This window comes from Anastrepha obliqua, chromosome 6 (assembly GCF_027943255.1).
Source record: "Anastrepha obliqua isolate idAnaObli1 chromosome 6, idAnaObli1_1.0, whole genome shotgun sequence".
NCBI classification, from domain to species: domain Eukaryota; kingdom Metazoa; phylum Arthropoda; class Insecta; order Diptera; family Tephritidae; genus Anastrepha; species Anastrepha obliqua.
Window position 1 is genome coordinate 61,089,851 of NC_072897.1, and position 20,364 is coordinate 61,110,214.

Consider the following 20,364-nt stretch of genomic DNA (forward strand, 5'->3'; position numbering starts at 1 on the left):
AAATTGTCGAATATGGAGCACTTCTAACCCACAGATACTCCACGAGACGGAATTGCATCCTCTTCGTGTGACAGTGTGGTGTGCGGTTTCTTCACGCTGTATTGTCGGGCCTTATTTTTTTGAAGAAAATGGTCACACCGTTACGGTTACTGGAGACCGTTATTTGAAAATGCTGAAAGAATTTTTCTATCCAGAACTACTCCGAAAGAGAATTCCTTTCAACTGTGTGTGGTTTCAACAAGATGGGGCAACGTCTCACATAGCCCAGACTGTTATGACAGAGTTGCGACGAAAATTTCCCAACAAACTGATTTCAAGAAACTTCGAATTTCGTTGGCCCCCCAGGTCGCCTAACCTTACTGCACCTGACTTTTTCTTGTGGGGTTTATGTAAACAAGAAGTTTATAAAACAAAGCCAACAAATTTGGATGAACTAAAACAATCCATTCGGGCAACAATTGCGGCTATTCCTGTCGCAACTATCAAAGCAGCAATGAACAACTTTTTACTAAGATGCCGCACTTGCGTCAACGAGCATGGGGGGCATTTAAATTCAATTATTTTTAAAACTATATAAGCTACATTTAATAAAATTTAATGGCCTTCAACTTGAAAAAAAAAATAAATGAATTCCATACACTAAAAAAAAAGTTATTTGAGTTTCTTAATGTAGCAAAATTCATCAGCCACCCTGTATAAGGAAAAAAATTAGTTCAAAAATATGCGGCTTTGGCCCTTGTTGTTATGAACAGCGCTGCACAGCTCAACTCAATATTAAATATTTGCCACTTTGGGATTCATCCTAAGGCTGAATGTATGTACAGTAACATTGAAATAAGTCGCATTCTGAATTCAGTGTAAGTTTCTAACTTTGCGGCTGTATACATATAGTATGTATGTTTTTGTGCAGTTTTTATCAATTGGAGAACTACATACGTAAAGTAACATACAGTACATACATAACTGTTCATGAACCAGTCGCGAAAAATCGTTTGATCCATCCAAGCATTCTTTTGAGAATAATAAGCCACAGGAAGAGCATTCATGTTTGATTTTGTGTAACAACGTGGACGTTTAGCCGTATGAACTACAACTAATGGGAGCCTATTACATCTTGAATTTGCGCTAACCATCAATGTTATTCGTTGCTTTTGCATTTTCCATCCAGGTGCATAGCTATTCACACAAAAATCGAGTGCCGTTTTTGGGAGTCCTTTATAGTTCAGACCCGTTTCATCAGCATTGAAAACTTGCTCACGGGTAAAACCATGATTTTCGACGAAAATTTTGAAATTTTTTGTGCATTTTTCGATTTCGTTGGCACCTATGGAGCTCATCTTTTCACTTTGTATCGAAACTTCCTTCACGCCATGTCGATTTTGCCAGCCATACAACCAACCTGAGCTAGCTTTGAAATCCTTCGGACCTCCTAGCTTTTCATTAAAAAATAATGCCTTTTCTTTCAATATTTGACCAGATAATGGAACGCCTTTGCTCCGAATTTGATTAAACCACAAGAATAATGCTTCATCGACTTTTTCATTTAATGCCTTTTTCATCGTTTTACGTTTTTTTGACCGACCTCCCAAAGATTCCATCGACGCAGCATATTGTTTGGTTTGAGTGGCATCTTTTTTAAAATCTTGAATCGTCGTGCGTGGAATATCATATTTTTCAATTAATGAAACAATTGTTGAACCTTTTTCTATTTCCTCAATAATTTTTTTTTTCGTTTCAATAGTGACCACTACTCGTTTACGATTCGGTATTTTTTTTGTTGTTCAAGGCTCCATTTTAAATGTCTGCTCATCATGAAACTCACATCAAACTGAAAATCTCATTGTACTGAATGTCACATCGAAAAAGAATTCCAAGAATTTGCTCTGCTGTGTTCACACGCATTTCTATCGAGCGAACGAAAACAAAAGAAAATCAATGAATAAAGTGAAAAACAAAAGTATTGCGCGAGGAGTTTTGTTCCAACATGATTTCGACCGTTTCATGACTATTATTGCAATATGTATTGTGGAAAATCTTAAAACGTGACGGTTAATAGAGGTGACGGATAACAGAGAGACGGATAATCCAGGGAGTACTGTACTAATTAATTATTTACCGACTATCGGAATAATAATAAAAATAATTCTTTCGAAATTTTTGTTGGTATACAATTGTTCAGGACAGAACTTTTTCATAAGCTACTTGTGCTGTTTTCTGCATCTTATTGTATGATACATTCCTGTTCGCACTTGACGCACAGCAGCTGCGGCTGTCAAGAATTTAGAAGACATATTTACACATATATGGGTGCAAACATGTATACGCAGCCGCAACCATTCGACATGACAAAAATTCACGATTCACCAAATATTGGCAAATATTTCCCCAAGAAATATTCCAGTATTGATAATTTTCGAATGATCGTCAGTGATTTCTTAGAATTTTAGCTTTGGACGACAGGACGAGGAATAAATGGCCTATGTATGCGGTTATATGTACATGCACATGTATATATAATACTAATAATCATAGTTTTATTGGAAGTTCAGAATACAAATATGTTCGTACATAGGCTAGGGCATCAATTGTGCAGATTCAAATAGAAATATATATGTATGTACATACTCGTATATGAATATGCAAAAGATAATTGTTTTAGCATTTTTTAGGCAGGAATTCGATCTTTTTAGTTTTACTCCCTAATTATTTTATGTAAATATGATAAGGCGATGCCTCGTGAGGTAGGTCATGGTCACTATACGAATTAAAAATGGATTTGAACTTTTGCTTAGTTGCCCTATATATGCATATGGGTTTCATCAAATTTTTAATTTATTTATTTTAATTTTCAAAGCGTTATACAATTTAGAAAATGCATAAAAATAAAATTTCGTTCTAAGGAACATAGAAATGCACCTTCAAAAGATTTTCAAAATGCCGTCGGCAATTTGATTTCATACAGAACCCAAAAACCGCGCAGAGCCAATCCAGGCCACAAACGGACAACAAATCGAAACAATCGGTTGAAACTTTGCCACTCACGTGTGGATTTGTTGACGATTTTTGCTGAAAACAGTGAAGACCGCACGGAATCCCTTACCGCAGTCCCTTACCGTGCACAAAACTGAGCCCGTAGATAACAGCTGTTTTAGTTGGTTACATACATACAAACTATATTTACAAAATCCATCGGTGACAAAAAGGATGAAGAAGACATCGAAATTTGCGACTTATTTCTTAATTTATTTCAACTATATATTTTATATAAAAAATACAAGGACCAAAAAAAGTGCAAAGGTATAAAGTTCGGCCATTAAATAGGAATTGGGGCACAAGTGGTTATCAAATCCAAATGTTCCGCCGAATGAAAACATTGGAGCCTGATGAATTGTTTTCACACACAAGGCCTGTGTATGAACTGTGTATGAGCTGCTTTTAAAATTAGTGAGCAGTTCCTTGAGGAAACCAAAACAGCGGATTGGTCCTGAGGAAAGACTATCTGTAGTTTTGCTGTATGCATATTGAGAAAGCGAGGCTTCAATTCGATAAATATTTATTTCTTATTGGTTGTTTAGATATTTGTCACAAGGTGTATCTGTGCAGAGCATTGCATGGAGTTATAAGTTAGGTGCAAAGACTGTGCGCGAAATAATACAGGAAACTTGTGAAGTTATCTGGCGGCTACTTTCTCCAGTTTACGTTAGCGAACCTACAGAATCCTAGTACAAGGATATTGCAAAGGATTTTTTTGATATGTGGAACATTCCAAATTGTGTTGGTGCAATCGATGGCAAGTATGTTGCAATCAAATGTCCAGCCAAGTCAAGTTCGATGTATTACAACTACAAAAAATTCTTTAGCATCGTTCTGATGGCCGTTTGTGATGCCAAGTATACTTCACTGCAGTAAGCATCGAGAGTTATGGTAGTCAGAGTGACGGAGGTAATAAAATTTAAATGTAATAAGTTATTTCACCTAATACATAGGTATGTATATTTTACAGGCATTTTTCAACTTTCATCATTTGCACAGAACTTGATGCAATATACTTTGCCACTACCGCCTCCCACGCGAATATCTATGGAATCGCCCCAACCACTACCACATTTTTTCGTTGGTGATGCTGCATTCCCATTGAGAACAAACTTGATGCGTCCATATCCCGGTTTTAACTTACCAAGAACCAAGCGGATTTTTAATTATCGCCTTTCAAGAGCGCGTAGAGTAATAGAGACAAGCTTTGGAATATTAACGGCGCGATGGAGAATTCTTCGCACCACGATTGAATGTGACCCTAAAAATTGCGAAAAAGTAGTGCTAGCCTGCATTGTTTTACACAATTTTATAATTTTAAACGATCACAATCGTTGGTATTGCCCTGAAAATTATGTTGATCGACAAGAACCAGGAAAAATCGTTCATTGTGGGGAATGGCGACGAGAAATAAATAGTGAATCGTCATTAGCACGTATACGGACTACAATTCGGAGAGCCTCAACAAATGCATTTAATATCCGCGATAGGCTTGCTGATTATTTCATAAATGAATGAGCTTTACCATACCAAAATGACATAGACCTTTCCATTGGCGGACCCTACATATAAAATTAAAACACATTTGAAGTGAAACAAATATATACATATAATGAATTATTTTATTATTTATGTTTATTTATTTATGAATTTTATTTACGAACTTTTAGATATGCAATTTATTTACATAAATATACTTACAAATATAAAGTCCAACTGTAAATTTATGCAATTAAAAATATTTTGAAATATTTTCATTCTTCAAGTAGTTCTTTTATTATTGCAAAATTCAGGTACAATGTATACATACTTAAAAAATCACAGTATTCTCGTATACGCATATTTACAAAGTTTACATACTTAAAAAACCCAGCATTCAGGTATACGCATATGTACAAAGTTTACATCCTTAAAAAACCCAGCATTCAGGTATACTCATATGTACAAAGTTTACATATTTACAAAATCACAGTATTCAGGTATACGCATATGTAAAGGGTGTTTTTTTTAGAGGTTAGGTTTTCAAGATGAAATAAAATGTATATAATTTAATGTTATGGCCAAGAATTTAGCTTTATTATAAAGATAAGGGTTTGCCATTATGTTTTAAAAATGATTTCGGGCAAGTGGCCGCCGCGGCTGGCTCGAATAAATTCCAGCCGAGAGGCCCAATTTTCCACCACTTTTTGCAGCAATTGGGGCCGCATGTCAGCAATAACGCGCCGAATATTCTCTTCCAAGACGTCAATCGTCTTGGGCTTATCTGCGTAGACAAGCGACTTCACAGAGCCCCACAAGAAATAGTCCAGCGGTGTTATATCGCACGATCTTGGAGGCCACGCGACTGGTCCACGGCGCGAGATAATGCGCTCACCAAAAGTTTCCTTCAATAAATCGATTGTTGCGTTGGCTGTATGGCATGTAGCGCCGTCTTGTTGGAACCAAAGGTCGTCCACATCAACATCGTCCAATTCAGGCACGAAAAAGTCATTAATCAAGGCCCTAAGCGCTCTCCATTGACTGTAACATTATGGCCGGCTTCATTTTTAAAGAAATATGGACCAATGATTCCCTCTGCCCATAGAGCACACCAAACAGTGACTTTTTGAGGATGTAACGGCGTCTCAGCAATGGCTTGTGGATTATGTTCACTCCAAATGCGACAATTTTGCTTATTGACATACCCATTCAACCAAAAGTGAGCTTCATCGCTGAACAAAATTTTCTTCGATGCGTCGCGCGAACCGAACCATTATTTTCGTAATAAATTTGCACGATTTGCAAACGTTGTTCAGGTGTAAGTCTATTCATTATGAAATGGCAAGCCAAACTGAGCATAAATCAAGTGACAGCTGTCAAAAAGACCATCTACGAAAAAAGTAGTGCCAACTTGAAAACCTAACCTCTAAAAAAAACACCCTTTACAAAGTTTATATATTTACAAAACCACAGTATTCAGGTATACGCATATGTACAAAGTTTACATATTTACAAAATCACAGTATTCATATTCCAAATTCTTTCTTTTCTTATGCTATAAAATTCAAAATTCAAAGATTCTTAAAAAGTAAACTTAAAAATATTCAATAAAAGATAAAAATAAAAAAAAATTCAACGAATTATAAAGCTAAATGAAAAAAAATTCAAATTAAGATAAAAATAAAAAAAAATTCAACGAATTATAAAACTAAATTAAAAAAAATTCAAACTAAGAAAAAAAAACTACGAACCCTCATTCCGGCTCCTGCTCTATTTTAAATATCACCTCCAGGATTCTCTGCATGGCCCGGGCTTGCTTAGCTACACTCATTTTGGCAACCATTGAGCCAATCATATAACCGAATGAGTCCTCTGATTAGTTTTCTTTTTCTATGCATCTCTTTTTCAAGAGATCGATTGCTTCCAAGATGTCATTCTCAACCTCAGTACTTCTGTCGCGTTTTTTTCCACTAGGTCGCTGTGACTGTGACGCTGATGTTGATGGCAATGGTGAATCTACATCATCAAAAAACTCTTCTGGTGGCACTATTGGTGGCAACAGTGAGGGCATAGAAGAAGCAGTTGAAGGCGTAAGCGAAGCTACTTCTGGGCACACATTTTGTGAGCACCTAATTCTTTAAGAAAACATTATTAGTTATCGCTTTATAAAAATATTCCAACTATACTTACGGTCGAGGAATAACATGCGGCCTCTGGTATTCTGCTCCGCTGCCTGATGGTGCTTCTGATTTCCAGGCTTCTCTGCCATACCGATCGCGAAGAGCTAACCACCTCCGTCTGCATAGCTAACCTTTAAAATAACTTTGTTATGAAATTTGAAATACTAGTAAACATAGCTCCCACTCACCACTTGTGCGCAGATCCTTTCCGATCTGTTCCCATATCAACGTTTTCCTTCCCTGGAACTTATATAAAGGATTGCTCTTGTCGTAGAGTTCCTTTTTGTCTTGTACTAGCGATACAAGATGCTCGCCGTTCAGCGCCATTTCCGTGTTTAATATGTTTCTACACAAATTTGTGAATATATATGCATATGCATCTGCTTGTATCGACACAATGTTGTCATTGATATTTTTGCTTACACACTTTTTCACACATCCGCGTTATCAGTTACAATTTTTCATTGTTTAATAAACCAAAGCCAAAAACCAACAAATGCAAATAGTTCATTTATCTATAATTAACATTATTCAACAGTATTTTTAAGCTATTTTATCAAAAATTATCATTTTTCTAAGTTTATTTTGTAAATGATTTCAAAATTTACTGCTTGGCAACACTGTGTGGTGAGAGAGCAATCAGCTGGATCGGTATTACCGAATTTTTTTAATAATCGTGAAATAAAATCTACGGTACTACGATACGGAAGGAAGGAACTTTTCGTTTACATGGGGTTCTCATTAGTTTGATCGAAACAGCTGAGTCGGGATTGCGTTTACGGCCTTCACTGTTTTCAGCATTTAGTTTCAGCTGTTTTCAGCATTTAGTTTCACGCTGTGCGTTGCTGAGTGAACATCGAAGACAGAAAAAAATGATGGTCATGTATGGTATTTGTTTGTGTTTGAAAACAAGAGGGGAGAAGAAGATTTTCTTCACACTTTCTATATTAGCGTTATGGTGTACTTCTATATATTTTTCTAATAAAATTTGCCACTATTTTACATTTTATGTCTTTATATTCACCGCTCTTATTTTTCCACAATGATGGCTGACTTTTGTTATTTATTTACAAATATATTTATACTTACATAATTATTATATTTATATAATTATATTACATTACGAGAGATACTAGTAGATAAAGACAATGGGCCTGCCTCAATAAATGTTTTGCTTAATGTTGTCATTTGTCCGCTCATGTGCACACTTCAAAATTTCAAAAGAAGTGAGGAAAATCCTGAACTTCGCGTCACACACACGCAACCAATTGGAAGTTCACAAACATTTTTGTAAATTTTTAATCGGTTTGCTAACTGCGCCACACACGCGTCAATCTGTTGAAATTTTTACCGATTGCAGTAGTAGTAAATAGTAATTTATAAAAAATGAGGGTTCATAATTGATTTGATTCAATTAATATATTAAAGTAAATAAAGAAGTAAATAAAACTGTTTGTGACAATAATGATGTCACAGCTCTTAAATTAACTAATAATTGAACTCTGATATAAGAACATATCTATAGTGCCAAGCTGAGTATATGAAACCAGTTAGTGTCCTCTAATTTTGGTCATTAAGTATATATATAGTATTACTTCCGCGTCGTTAGCTGCATTTAAGTATCTTTGTCTGATTTCCTTCAGTACAGGGCACTTTCTTAAGAAGTGATACATATCTTCTTCTTCGTTTGAGTTGCATATTGTGCAAATTTTTTCCACGTAGCCGCATATCTTCTCTAAGGTATGATTCTCCTTTTGAGTGCTCTAAGTGTTTATATATTCGTGTCGTGTTTGACAATGCTTTTTGTTTTGTATTTTTAAATTTTTTAGTTTAATGTTTGATAAAAGCCGGATACAGCGATCCTGCCAGTCCGTAGCAGTTATGTTTTCTTCAAGCTTTAGGCCGAATCCTTACCTAAGTCATTGAGTTGTTTGAGCCAAAACACGATTTTTCGTAATATGCACTGTGTAAGTTTGTGCGGGAGCCTACTGCTGTTGTATTCATAGATAGTTTTCCAAATGTATTTCATATGTAGTTCTAACGAATATAAGTAGCTATCTTCTAGGTTAGTTTCTAGCGTTATTGCATCATTCGGGGTGAAATCAGGTAATTTGAAAATTCTTTAATAAAATAACGCTGAAGTTTATTTACTTCTTCGAACAGCGTATAACCCCAGATTTGGGCTCTACACTCAGCTTGAAAGAGCTTCCATTTAGCTTTGTATCAGATGTATGGCTTAGATGAGAAATTGCTCTATGTACAATTAATGCTAGCTTTTGCTGAATTATTTCTGGCCTGCACATATTTAGAAAACGCCATTTTGGATGTGAGAAAGACACCAAGATATTTATATTCTGCTACCACTTTTATTTCCTCACCTTTGTACCACAATTTTTCCATGTATGTAGATCATTCCATGTATGTAGATCATTCCGGTTTCAAAGTAATCTGATACTTCCCTTTATGTCCAAACTGCTGTTCTCGTATTCGAATACATATTTTCAATCAGATTTGTTATTTTGTTGGATAGTCCATCTGCCATTTGTAAATTAATGGCCTCCTGGGTACCCTGTCGAAAACCGCTTCGAAATCCACAAGGTATGTATTAAGCATTTTGTTTTCATTGAACTTTAAATGTACTATAGATTGTACATGCTATCCACCGTTGAGTAGTTTTTTCTAAAGGCGGCTTGAAATTCAGTGGGCATGTTAATGTTTTCCATACAGTTTGTAAGTCTTGCATTAATCAATTCCATTAAAACTTTTGCGGTACAGTTCATAAAGGATATTCTCCGATAATTACTTGCTATATTTGCATTTTCTTTTTTTTTAGCTCATAATGTATTCTGTCTTCTCCAGGTGCTTTGATTGTTTTCGCATTTTTAATTATTTGTTGGATTTCGATTATTGTTACATCTTTATCAAGCTCCGTATCTGTATGCAAAGCAGCTGCATAATGAATATCTTTTGTTAACTGGGGCTGATTTAATAAGGCTTGAACATAGTTTTTGAACTCCGATGTCGTAATATCTGCACCAACTTTAAATGATTCTCCTCTTATTTCTTTGACAAGGCTCCACCATTCTTTTGAATTTGCGGTTTTATTGATTCTCTTTTCCAGTTCTTCATAATAATCATTCTTCGCTTTCTCGCATGTGTTCCTAAACAATTGCTTTGCCTGCAAATGTTTGTGCTTGTCGTCTGCTTGGTTGGATTTTCTGAGATCATTCCAATATTTAAAGGAAAGCTTCCTTGCATTCAAACATTTCATATTAAACCAAGCGATTTTGAAAACGGCTTTAGTGTTTTCTGCTGTTGTCTTCAGCACAGACATTTTTATTACACTGTCAAGTTTTCTTTAAGCATTACTTTTGGTAGCAGGCTTGTATTTTCCATTTCGTTCTGCGCTCTATCTATGTACATATGTTTAGTGTCAGTTTAATTGGCATATGATCTGGCATTTTTACCGATTGTTTGGATTTGTTTTCCGTTTTTGGCCTGCAGTAGACAGAATTCATGTCGGTCTCCTTGCCGCGGGGATGAGGCTTAAGTGGCGAGTTAACCCCTTTCTATGGAGATTAACTTACCACGAACTAAGAGGGCAGCTCCATATAGGAATTGGGTATCCACTCAACCGCGGAACGGCGGAATTGGTGGCCGCCCAAGTACTATGTGGAGAGTACCGTACCGACAACCTGGCAGGAGGTATAAAATGCATTTTCCTACAATGTGGAGGCTAAACAAGGATCTCTCTGCACGAGGTAACCCACTTCTGGGAAATCCTCCCGTCGAGCAATCGACGGCTCGGGCATCGGATGTGCAGGCCCGAACCCCACATTCCCCTATGACCGGAACTGACACCCAGGGTTCCGGAGGAAGCGCACTACTAGTGGTGAAACATGGCACATTGGCTATGCCAATGGAGAGCCGAGTGAGTGTGAGCGATACACCGCCGTCGAAACGATCTGAAGCAACTGAACAAGTTGTGGAGGATGTGGACATGGCGGACAATCTCTCAGTAGACTCAGATGGATCTCTGGTACCGAGTAAGTCTTTGACAACGGTTAAACCTGGTGTGAATCAGGTAAGTACCGGTAAAAAGACCGAAGTTATTGGAGATTCGAGCGCAGGTGTTGGTCTAACCGCAAGGCAGATCAAACGAAGAAGACAGAAGGCGGGGCAAGCCGAAGCACCAGCTAAGGCAAGGGCTCAAGCTCCGTCAACTTCGACACCTGTAACGGAAACGGGAAAGCGTGGTAGAACAGAGGATTCCTCTGTAGCGCTGCGCTCTTCCGGAAACGAAACAGGGTCTGTGCCAACGACCGGGAAGAGGAGAAAGGCAAAGAAGAGGAAAGTCGAGAGACTGAATTCGGAAATGCCTGCATCCTCGACCCAATCCAAGGCAGACAAACCTTTGCCTGACAAGGCAGAGGCTAAGGGACCTCAAATGTCGAATGTCACTCTTCCGTCAACGTCTGGCGAATCATTCGCGAGAATGGCAGCAAAGGCAATGACGGTGGAGATACATACCGAGGGGAAAAGCGTCATGGACGGCATCGTAAAGGTGCACTGTTCCAATGCTTTTTCCCGAAAATGGCTAGAAAAAGCGATAGCAAAGATTCCAGCCTGCGAAAACAGCAAGTTCATTCTTGTTGAGAGTAGCCAAGAAAGGCTGGTATGAGCGAGTGTCTGGATTCCGGGTCCCTCCTGTAATTCAGCAGAACTCCTCAAACGCATCCGTGTTCAGAATAAGGATCTTGACACGACTCTCTGGAGAGTATACTCGTGCACCAGGCAGAAATCCGCTACCACTTCGGAGGCGGGTTCCCACCTGGTACTGGGTATCGATCTTGGGTCCCTCAAGGTGCTTAAGTCGAAGTACGCGTGCCATCCTCACCTACATCTGGGGCGGATCCAGTTCCGTGTCCAGGATAAGGTGGAGGACAAAGCGTAAATATACTCAGTCTCATGACTGAAGTAATATTTACACAGATAAACCTGCAGCATAGCAAAGCGTCTACGGCTCTCTTGTGCCGTAGGCATGCAAAACTGCAAACAAACCCACACATAATACTTATACAAGAAACATGGGTATGTCACAAGCGTATCTGTGGTCTAAGTGCTATGTCGTGGGGACAAATACTTCATTGTGAAGGGAATGTGAGACCGCGAGCTATTATTATTATGCCGAGGTTGATCGAACACACGATGTTAAAAGAACTATGCTCCGGAGATATCGTTGCTGCAAAAATAAAGTACTTGAAAAGTGGGAACAGTGTCGAAGCTATCATAGTTTCGGCCTACCTACCCTACGACTCTTTACAGCCACCTCCTTCGAGGTAGCTAAGAGAAGTGGTCAAATACGCAGAATCCAATAATCTGGGGCTAATAGTGGGCTGTGACGCAAATTCACAGAACATTGTGTGGGGAAGAAGCAAATGCAACCCCAGAGGTCCCAAGTTACTGGATTTTATCCTGTCATCCGATTTGGTCATCCGAAACACTGGTAACAAACCAACTTTTGTGACCAGAAGGAGACAAGAGGTGATTGATTTAACACTTACCAATAGGTCAGTTGGAAATCAAATGAACCGATGGCGAGTTTTGGAAGAGGACTCTCTTTCTCATCATCGTCTTATCGAATTCCGACTGAGAATTGACACAATATCAATACCTTCCGGTAGGAATCCTCGAAATGTGGACTGGGGCAGGTATGGTGAGCTTGTAACAGAGCGATTACCAAACCTGAAAAAACTCAAATCAGCAGAAATGATTGAAGATGCTACTAAGAAATTAGAAGGTACTTTAATCAATTGCTTTGAGGAACTGTATCCACTCAGGCAAAGCAGACAGGGGAAAGCGGTTCCTTGATGGAACCCTGAACTGTCGAAACTTCGTGTACGGTCCAGGAAACTTCTTAATAAGGCCTTGAAGACCAAAACAGAAGAGGACTGGGCCAATCATCGATTTACACAGAGAGAAGATAAGAAAAAAGTACGGCAAGCCAAACTTGAATACTATAGAAATTTCTGCAGTAACGTCGAAGAAATGAGGGAAACAGCGAGACTTTGTAAGGTCCTTCATTTAGACCGCTCAGTAAGGCTGGATTCCATTCGAAAACCTGATGGTTCATACACCATTTCCAAATCGGAAACGTTTAATGCTCTACTCGAAACCCATTTTCCGGGTAGTAGAACTCTCTCTGAAGCTGAGAGTGACATGAACAATGACGGTGGCAACGGTGGAACCTCTAGGTACAGCTGGTATATTGCTAGTCGGATAGTGACAAGGGAATCGATAAGGTTTTCCTTATCTTCCTGAGCGGGAAACAGATTGGAGTGCATTGAAGGCCCTGGAGAACGCGAAGCAAACCTCAAAAATTGTTCAAGAATGTAAGAAGAAGCTCAATTCTGTCGCAAGGCAAAACAGGCTTGTACTTATATGGGTTCCGGGACACTCCGGTGTTCAAGGAAACGATGCCCCCACAGGGGCCAGAGCCAATAATCGGAATCAGTGCCGCAGGAATCAAGAATTGGATCAACGATTATGCAGGCAATCTACATAAAGAGCGATGGTCCGGTCTAGAACGCTGCAGAACTGCAAAGTGTTTTGTGACAAGTCCGAACAGAAAACTGTCAAACTTTCTACTAAAACTTAGAAGGAAAGATATTCGGTTGATGGTCGGCATCATTACAGGACACAACCCATTAGGTCAGCATATGACCACCATTGGAATCATCGAGGACCCGGTATGCCTGTCATGCTTGGAGGAGGCGGATAGCACTGAGCACTTTCTCTGTGAGTGTCCTGCCTTTGCTAGAGCGCGACTACGAGTATTGGGTTCCGATGTCATGGGAACGAGTAATATTCGTTCTCTAAAACTGAAGGATATATACAGATTTGCCAAAGAATCTGGAAAATTCTCACAGGACTAACTATCTCTATCTCTGTCTCTACTCTTTCCTATCTCTTTCTCTGATACTTTTCTCCCTCACTCCTTGACTATCTACCCCCTTTCCAGAGCTTTAAATACAATGGGCTTTTTAGCCTGAGTGTTTTAGGAGCCACCAAATCTCCTGGTGCTCCTTGGCTCGACCTCTTCAAATTCAAATTCAAGACAGAATTCACTGCATTCAGCTCGGTTAAGAACTTCTCTGCTGTCGAGTTAGGCGAGGTGAAAAGTCTTCGCGGTTACACTTCATTTTTGACAATTCACACTGCTCGTAGTTGTGAGGCTTCTCTCTATCATTAACGTTCTCTGTGTGTTCCATGATTAACTTCGATTCACCGTTATCTCTGTTGTGCAATGATCACTTTGATGCTTCGTTTTACAATTCAGTCAAAAAATTTGGTTTATTCGGCCTTCAAATTTAAATATTGCCTTTTTAAGGTACCTACCAAGAGATATCCTTTGATATTACGCAATTATTATATTATAATTACCACTTGGGTAAAAGTGTTCACGAATTGTCTGAAATGTTTTCGGTAATACGACAGTGTACTATATTATAAATCGAGCGGAAAAAAGCGTAGGGATGAGTGAAAAATCTTCACTAATTTGTGGAGATATTTAAATTATTTAAAAACTTTATATCCCTCATAGCCCGAAATTAATCTAATATTGCTTGTTTGCGTGATTAAAAATGAACACCGCACACGTCCGATAAACAATTCAAAAGTGAAATTCCCTATTAAATTCTACTCTTATATTACTGCTTAAAACTAAGACTAAAGGAATAGGGGAAACGTAAGTAGACAGTTACAGAGGGTATGGGCGAGCAAAAAGGTAGGCAAATAGAAATAAGAGAATAGCTGTAGAAATAAAGTTAATGACCGAAAGTAAATAACGAAAAGTAAGGAAAGTGCGAAAAAGTAATATTATATTTATATATATATATATTTATATATATAACTTAATATTAAGCTTAAGTATAGTTTATATATATATATATATATAATTGGCACGTAAACCCGTTTTGGTGTTTGGCCGAGCTCCTCCTCCTATTTGTGGTGTGCGTCTTGATGTTGTTCCGCAAGCCGAACGGCAGATATTTTTTTAAGAGGAGCATTTTCATGACAGAAATACACTCGGAGGCTTCCCATTGCCTGCCGAGGGGCGACCACTATTAGAAAAAACTTTTTCTTAATTTTTTGATCTTTCACTGAGATACGAACCGACGTTCTTTCTCTGAATTGCGAATGGTAGTCACGCACGAGCCCATTCAGACACGGCGCCCATTACATATTTACATATTTATTTAATTTCAATTATTTAAAAGTTCAAACGAGATTTCTATTAGCCATAATAATTATAATTCTATCTATAATTTTTAATTTATCAAATTCAATTTTAATTTTAATTTATTATGTTTTATTTTATTACGATGTTTGCCAGAACCTGGCTTGACAACGGCCACCTTGAAGGAATCGAACAGCCTTCAATTTTCATTTTCCATCGATAACAAAGCGAGTTTGTCGATAGGGCGTCTCACTTCACCCGACCTAGTTGCGATATCTGCGACGCGAATTTCCCCGTCCGCTTCGGGAACGGTTGCCGTTACTCGATCCATCACCCACCAAAAGTGTTCCTTGAGAGAGTAAACAAGCTGTCATATCTCTAACCAGTGGCTGGGGTTGTCGGGTACCTTCTCCGATGGCAAAGCTCGCAAGGGGCAACCGATTAGTAGAAGTGCCGGCGTTAGCGCCTCGCCGTCGTTGGGGTTGTTGCTTAGTGGTGCGAGCGGTCGGGAGCTCAGTACTGATTCCATTTCGACGTGAAGCGTTCGGCGGTTAACAGCGCGTTGCCTACGGTGCGCACCAGCAGATATTTGGCCGACGTCACTGCTGCTTCCCACAGGCCACCGAAGTGGGGTACCTTCGAAGGTATGAAGGCGAAGATGAATTCTTCGTCAGCGGCTTATTGGAGAATCTCCTGCATCCGTGCCAGAAAGGCTTCTCGAAGCTCCCTCAGTTTCCTCTCTGCTCCAATAAAGCTCCTCGCGTTGTCGCAGTACATTTTGGCTGGCATTCTTCGGCGCCCAATGAACCTTTTGAGAAAGAAAAAAATGTATCAGCAGTTAAATCAGTTACAAGTTGTAGATGAACTGCCTTTGACGCGAAACACACGAAAATGGCACTATACATTTTCACGGGAGGGCAAACGCGAATTTTTAAGGTTCTGTGAATGGGCCCTCAATAATCTACCCCACATATTGTGAAGGACCGTTGAGGAAATAGTCGATCGGCGGGTAGATTGCCCATGATCTGACCTTGCAATTTTTACTTTTAACGAAAACAGTGAATGCATTCTCTTACAGTTCGACTATTTTTTCTCGCAGAAGCGCTACCAACGCCTTTGGACCGGCGATTACGAAAATGTAGGAACCGGATATATGCCTTCACAAGGTGCAAATTTTTGCGTAATAGCAAATGAGTTAATTTCGGCAAACTTGAGGGAAGTACGTTATTTTCCGATAATTTATTAATTTCATCGCTAAATTCAAAATGTTGAATTATCTCGAAAATCGTAAGGAAACTCCATTGTAATTACTTTGCCTTTCAATTATTTCGAGAAGTGGATTTGTTGTGGCATTGATTGCGGTTAATGTAATTGCGTTCTTCTTCTTCTCGAGTGCTTCTTTTTGTGAAGAGATACTGAAGTTGAGAGTTTGTGGCCATGTAGCAGGGTCTTCTAGGAGGAGCTGTGGACCACTTAACCATATTGAATTACCCAATTCGTCAACGTTACAACCCCGAGACACTTGATCCGCTGGATTTTGTTTTGTGGGCACATGACGCCACGATATATTCCATTCTTGGATTTCGGACACTCTATTTGTGACGAAAGTTTGCAACGACGATGGATGCGTTTTAATCCAATGCAGAACTATTTCGGAGTCTGTCCAGAAAATTGTTTGTTCTATTGGCCGACTCAGCATTGGTGAAATTCTTGACCAGGATTTGCCGAGAGCTCTACACGCGGAAGAGATTTAGTCTTCAGTGGAGCTACTCTAGACTTTGAAGTAAGCAGCGTGCATTTCATACCACTAGCGGATTGGCTACGTATATATACGTAGCAGCCATACGCTTATATTGAAGCGTCGGAAAAGCCTTGACTTCAGTCTGACTTGAATCCTTCCACATGGTAAAACCTGTGTGGTTTTCGAAAGAAAATTCTCACATTAGTCTGCTCTGGAGTCAGCCGTGTGGAATTTACTTGTGCAGGTATTTCTTCTAATTCTAAGACTTTTCGGATCGTAGCATGAATGATATCAACGCTTTCTTTAAATCGACATAATGTGCTACTTGCTTGGGCACTGGTGCTATTATTTGTTTGTGTGTTAACCGTCCGATCTGGGTGATTGGCTGATATCGAACGCATTACACAAAAGTCCGCCGAAAACTCAAAATTGTTGATCCTCGAATTAATATATGTTTTTATTTTGCCCTTGACCCTTTTATTTGAATTATCAATTCCAACTATATTTCGAGCGATTTTTTTCTTTTCGGATTCGCAATATCTGAACAGGCTCTTCGGTCATAAAATTGACTAGAGACCCTGAGTCAAGTAGAGCTGGCGCTTGCACCACGTATACACCTGAGCTGGCCTTTACATTAACTACGACTGAAGCTAACATGACTGGATCAGGCACGCAGCTAATATGCATGGCCTGTGACGTCGAAGGTTGCAGCTCAGCCTCAAAGGAGAGCGGATATTGATGCCACACCACGTTGCTCACACCACAGCGATCTGCTTTGCACTTTGAGACCGTATGTCCCTTGCGCATGCAAATTTATGCGCGTGGAAATAGATTTTGCAAATTCAAATCTTTTAAGTGCAGTAAGCCCTTGGAATTTTGGGCAAGCTATTAAATAATGGTCCTTAGAACCACAGTGAAGGCAAATCGGCAGTTTAGAATTTGTCGCAATAAATGTTGTCTTTGAGTGTTGCAACTGTTGATTTTTTGTTTTCTGCCGTGTATTGTTTGGCCTTTGTTGGGATGAGGAAGCCTCTTCAGCTGATAAATGCTAGTATATCTTATTTAGCATAGCTTCACACTCAGCCCAAAGCGGCAGCTTATCATAGGCAATTTTCTCCCCCTACTTTAACCGAATAGTGGGATCAATCGTCACCCAGCTATAAAAGGGAATCGCAATTGCAGACACTTTATCAATCATTGGTCGCAAAGGCGACGCAGAAGGCCTTTGGATTTTTTACAGTTCAAAAATATTCGACACTGTATTAAAAAATATCAGGCATTTATTGTCATAAACCTTTCTCAAACTTGCCAACGCCTTTGAATAATTTTCTTCCGACATTTGGAAGGACTTCACTGTGCCTAAGGCACAATATCCGGGATTGTGGCATCATTGTGCACGAAACTCTCAAACAGACTCATAAAGTTTTTAATTTCGGAATATTCTCTTTTGAATTTAGGTATGTCGCCACCTGTGGTAGTTGCGAGCTGTGAGAGGAAATGAAAGATTCTTCGGCAATTGGCGATTTATTTCTCGCCATAATGGACTTTGTCTTAACAATTAAGTCTTCTAACTCTCCACGGGCTATGTCTTCTTCGTCAATTCAATTAGATCTAGCGACATGGTATTTTCAAGGAGACCCGTTTTTAAGCGATCTATGCTGTTTTCTGCAACATTTCTCTGGCGCTTTAAAGACTTTAAGTCCATCATATCCCTACTTGGAGAGAGAGTTGAAATAGCCGACTTTGGTGTACTCATGTTTTGAGATTGAAGTTTGCTGCTTTAGCCTGTGGCTTTTGTAAAACAAAAACGGTTCTGAAAGGTTATCAGCACAAAAACGAAAGCGATAAATAATCAAATATAGTTATTACAGCTGAAACTTGACCAGAACCAACGAAAACGAAAATAAGCAGCGAACAATTGAGGCTATATATATATAATTGGCGCGTACACCCTTTTTTTGGGTGTTTGGCCGTGCTCCTCCTCGTATTCGTGGTGTGCGTCTTGATGTTGTTCCACAAATGGAGGGACCTACAGTTTCAAGCCGAATCCGAACGGCAGATATTTTTATGAGGAGCTTTTTCATGGCGGAAACACACTCGGAGGTTTGCCATTGCCTGCCGAAGGGCGACCGCTATTAGAAAAATGATTTTCTTAATTTGGTGTTTTCACCGAGATTCGAACCGACGCACAGTGGGAACTTTTCATGTAGACTGCGGCCATAAATCAATTTTTTTCACATCGTTCGATTTGCATAAAATTTTCAAAATTTATTAACAACTAATTAAGAATTGTTGTTTTACAATTTTAGACCATAATCTTTATTATTTTTCTGTACACAGTATGTCAAAGTTAAGGTATGACAACATACTTGAAATATGGGAGTTCAAAGTGCTATATTTGAATGCTTGTTATTTACATATGAAACACCACACAACATTTCTAAAAATGCAATTCGTAAGAACCATTTTTCTTTATTAAAAAATGACAAAAAAAATAAATTCCTAAAAAATGGAAAAAGTTGCATGTAGCATATATACAGCCCAAAAAAATGAACATTTATCATTTTCAAAGGACTAGAAAATATATTGCACCGCTGAGCACCGCATTAAGACTTATATCAAATTAAGGCTTGAAAATTCAGCTAAAAGTTGAAGAAAAAAAATACGTGTCTAACGGTTAGACGCGATAGAAGTGAAACCTTCCGTAAAACAAACTGAGAGAGAATGAGACGAAAGCAGCATTAGGAGCGGGATAATTATAGGTTCATTATAATATTGCTATAAAGTTCATATTTTATTTTCTTCATTTTATTATTATTCATCCTCAATGTTTTCAATTTCAACAAATGATACGAGTGGCTTATGATAGCTAAAATATGATACAAATGCTTTGGTTTCGATGTTGTCAAAAAAAAAATACCCAAACGGACCGAAGAAACAGACTTACAAATTTCTTCCATTTTCGTCTACTTGTATTCATATAAAAATTTATGTCTCTTCCCACCAAAGCTAAATGTATTTGTATATTTCTTCTTGTATTTATTCAAGGCCGAAATCCCGGCGGTACTGCAATACCGGGCCAACCCGTGGCAGAGGTGGAGAAAGCCCCTAAAGCACTCCGCCCATTTCCAAAAATTAGTTTAACACTTTGATCTTAGCCATAAGGCCGAGAAGCGATAACCATACACAACCAACAAACTACCTTGTCATTACATTTTCTAATAAACCTTTTGAGAATTACACGCTCACAAAAATTAATGTACGAAATATTTATACCGAAAAACTTAAACACGGCGAGCTGTTTGATTTCATGTTCGTGCCTGTGTATGTGCATTTGTGCGTTCATATCGCCACAGTGCATGACTACCAGCCTTGGCTGAGCACAGTAAGAAAATGTATTCGAGCGTATATATGTATGTATGTACGTTAGTGTGTTTGTACGATTGTGCTCTGCGCTCAGCTTTGTGTCGATTTTACTGTGCGCTGCGCAGGTTGGGGTATTCTTGCAGAATGTAAAGATGATTCACACTCTGTCGACCGACTGGGTACAGTTGTCACAAGTGATGTATGTATAATTTTTATATGAAAAATCAAGGCGAATCTTTTGAAGGTGGTAGCAATAACACAGCTGATTTGCTATTTTTTTCTTCCGCCGTGTACATTTGGTTGTCAACACAAAATTGAATTACGAA

The 20,364-nt window shown here is 38.8% G+C and overlaps 1 protein-coding gene and 2 pseudogenes across 1 annotated transcript; 1 reads left to right on the top strand and 2 right to left on the bottom strand.

Annotated features, from left to right (window-relative positions):
- Nucleotides 1-3,753: 3,753 nt before the first annotated feature.
- LOC129250598 (uncharacterized) lies at nt 3,754-4,605 on the top strand (annotated as a pseudogene).
- A 1,783-nt stretch (nt 4,606-6,388) lies between these two features.
- Nucleotides 6,389-15,460, bottom strand: LOC129250599 (uncharacterized). The gene is made up of 3 exons (XM_054890206.1): nt 15,338-15,460; nt 6,703-6,818; nt 6,389-6,647 (listed from the first exon to the last, which is right to left on the bottom strand). The coding sequence occupies exons 1-3, from the start codon at nt 15,458-15,460 to the stop codon at nt 6,389-6,391; spliced, it is 498 nt and encodes a 165-aa protein (XP_054746181.1).
- Nucleotides 15,461-19,711: 4,251 nt separating this feature from the next.
- LOC129250986 (U2 spliceosomal RNA) lies at nt 19,712-19,850 on the bottom strand (annotated as a pseudogene).
- Between the last annotated feature and the right edge of the window lie 514 nt (nt 19,851-20,364).

Coding starts and splice junctions, on each gene's coding strand:
- LOC129250599 (XM_054890206.1), bottom strand. CDS start 15,460: ATGGAATCAGTACTGAGCTCCCGACCGCTCGCACCACTAAGCAACAAC. Junction 6,819..15,337: donor GAGCTTTGCCATCGGAGAAG/GTACCCGACAAC, acceptor TTTAAAGGTTAG/CTATGCAGACGGAGGTGGTT. Junction 6,648..6,702: donor CCGCATGTTATTCCTCGACC/GTAAGTATAGTT, acceptor GTTTTCTTAAAG/AATTAGGTGCTCACAAAATG.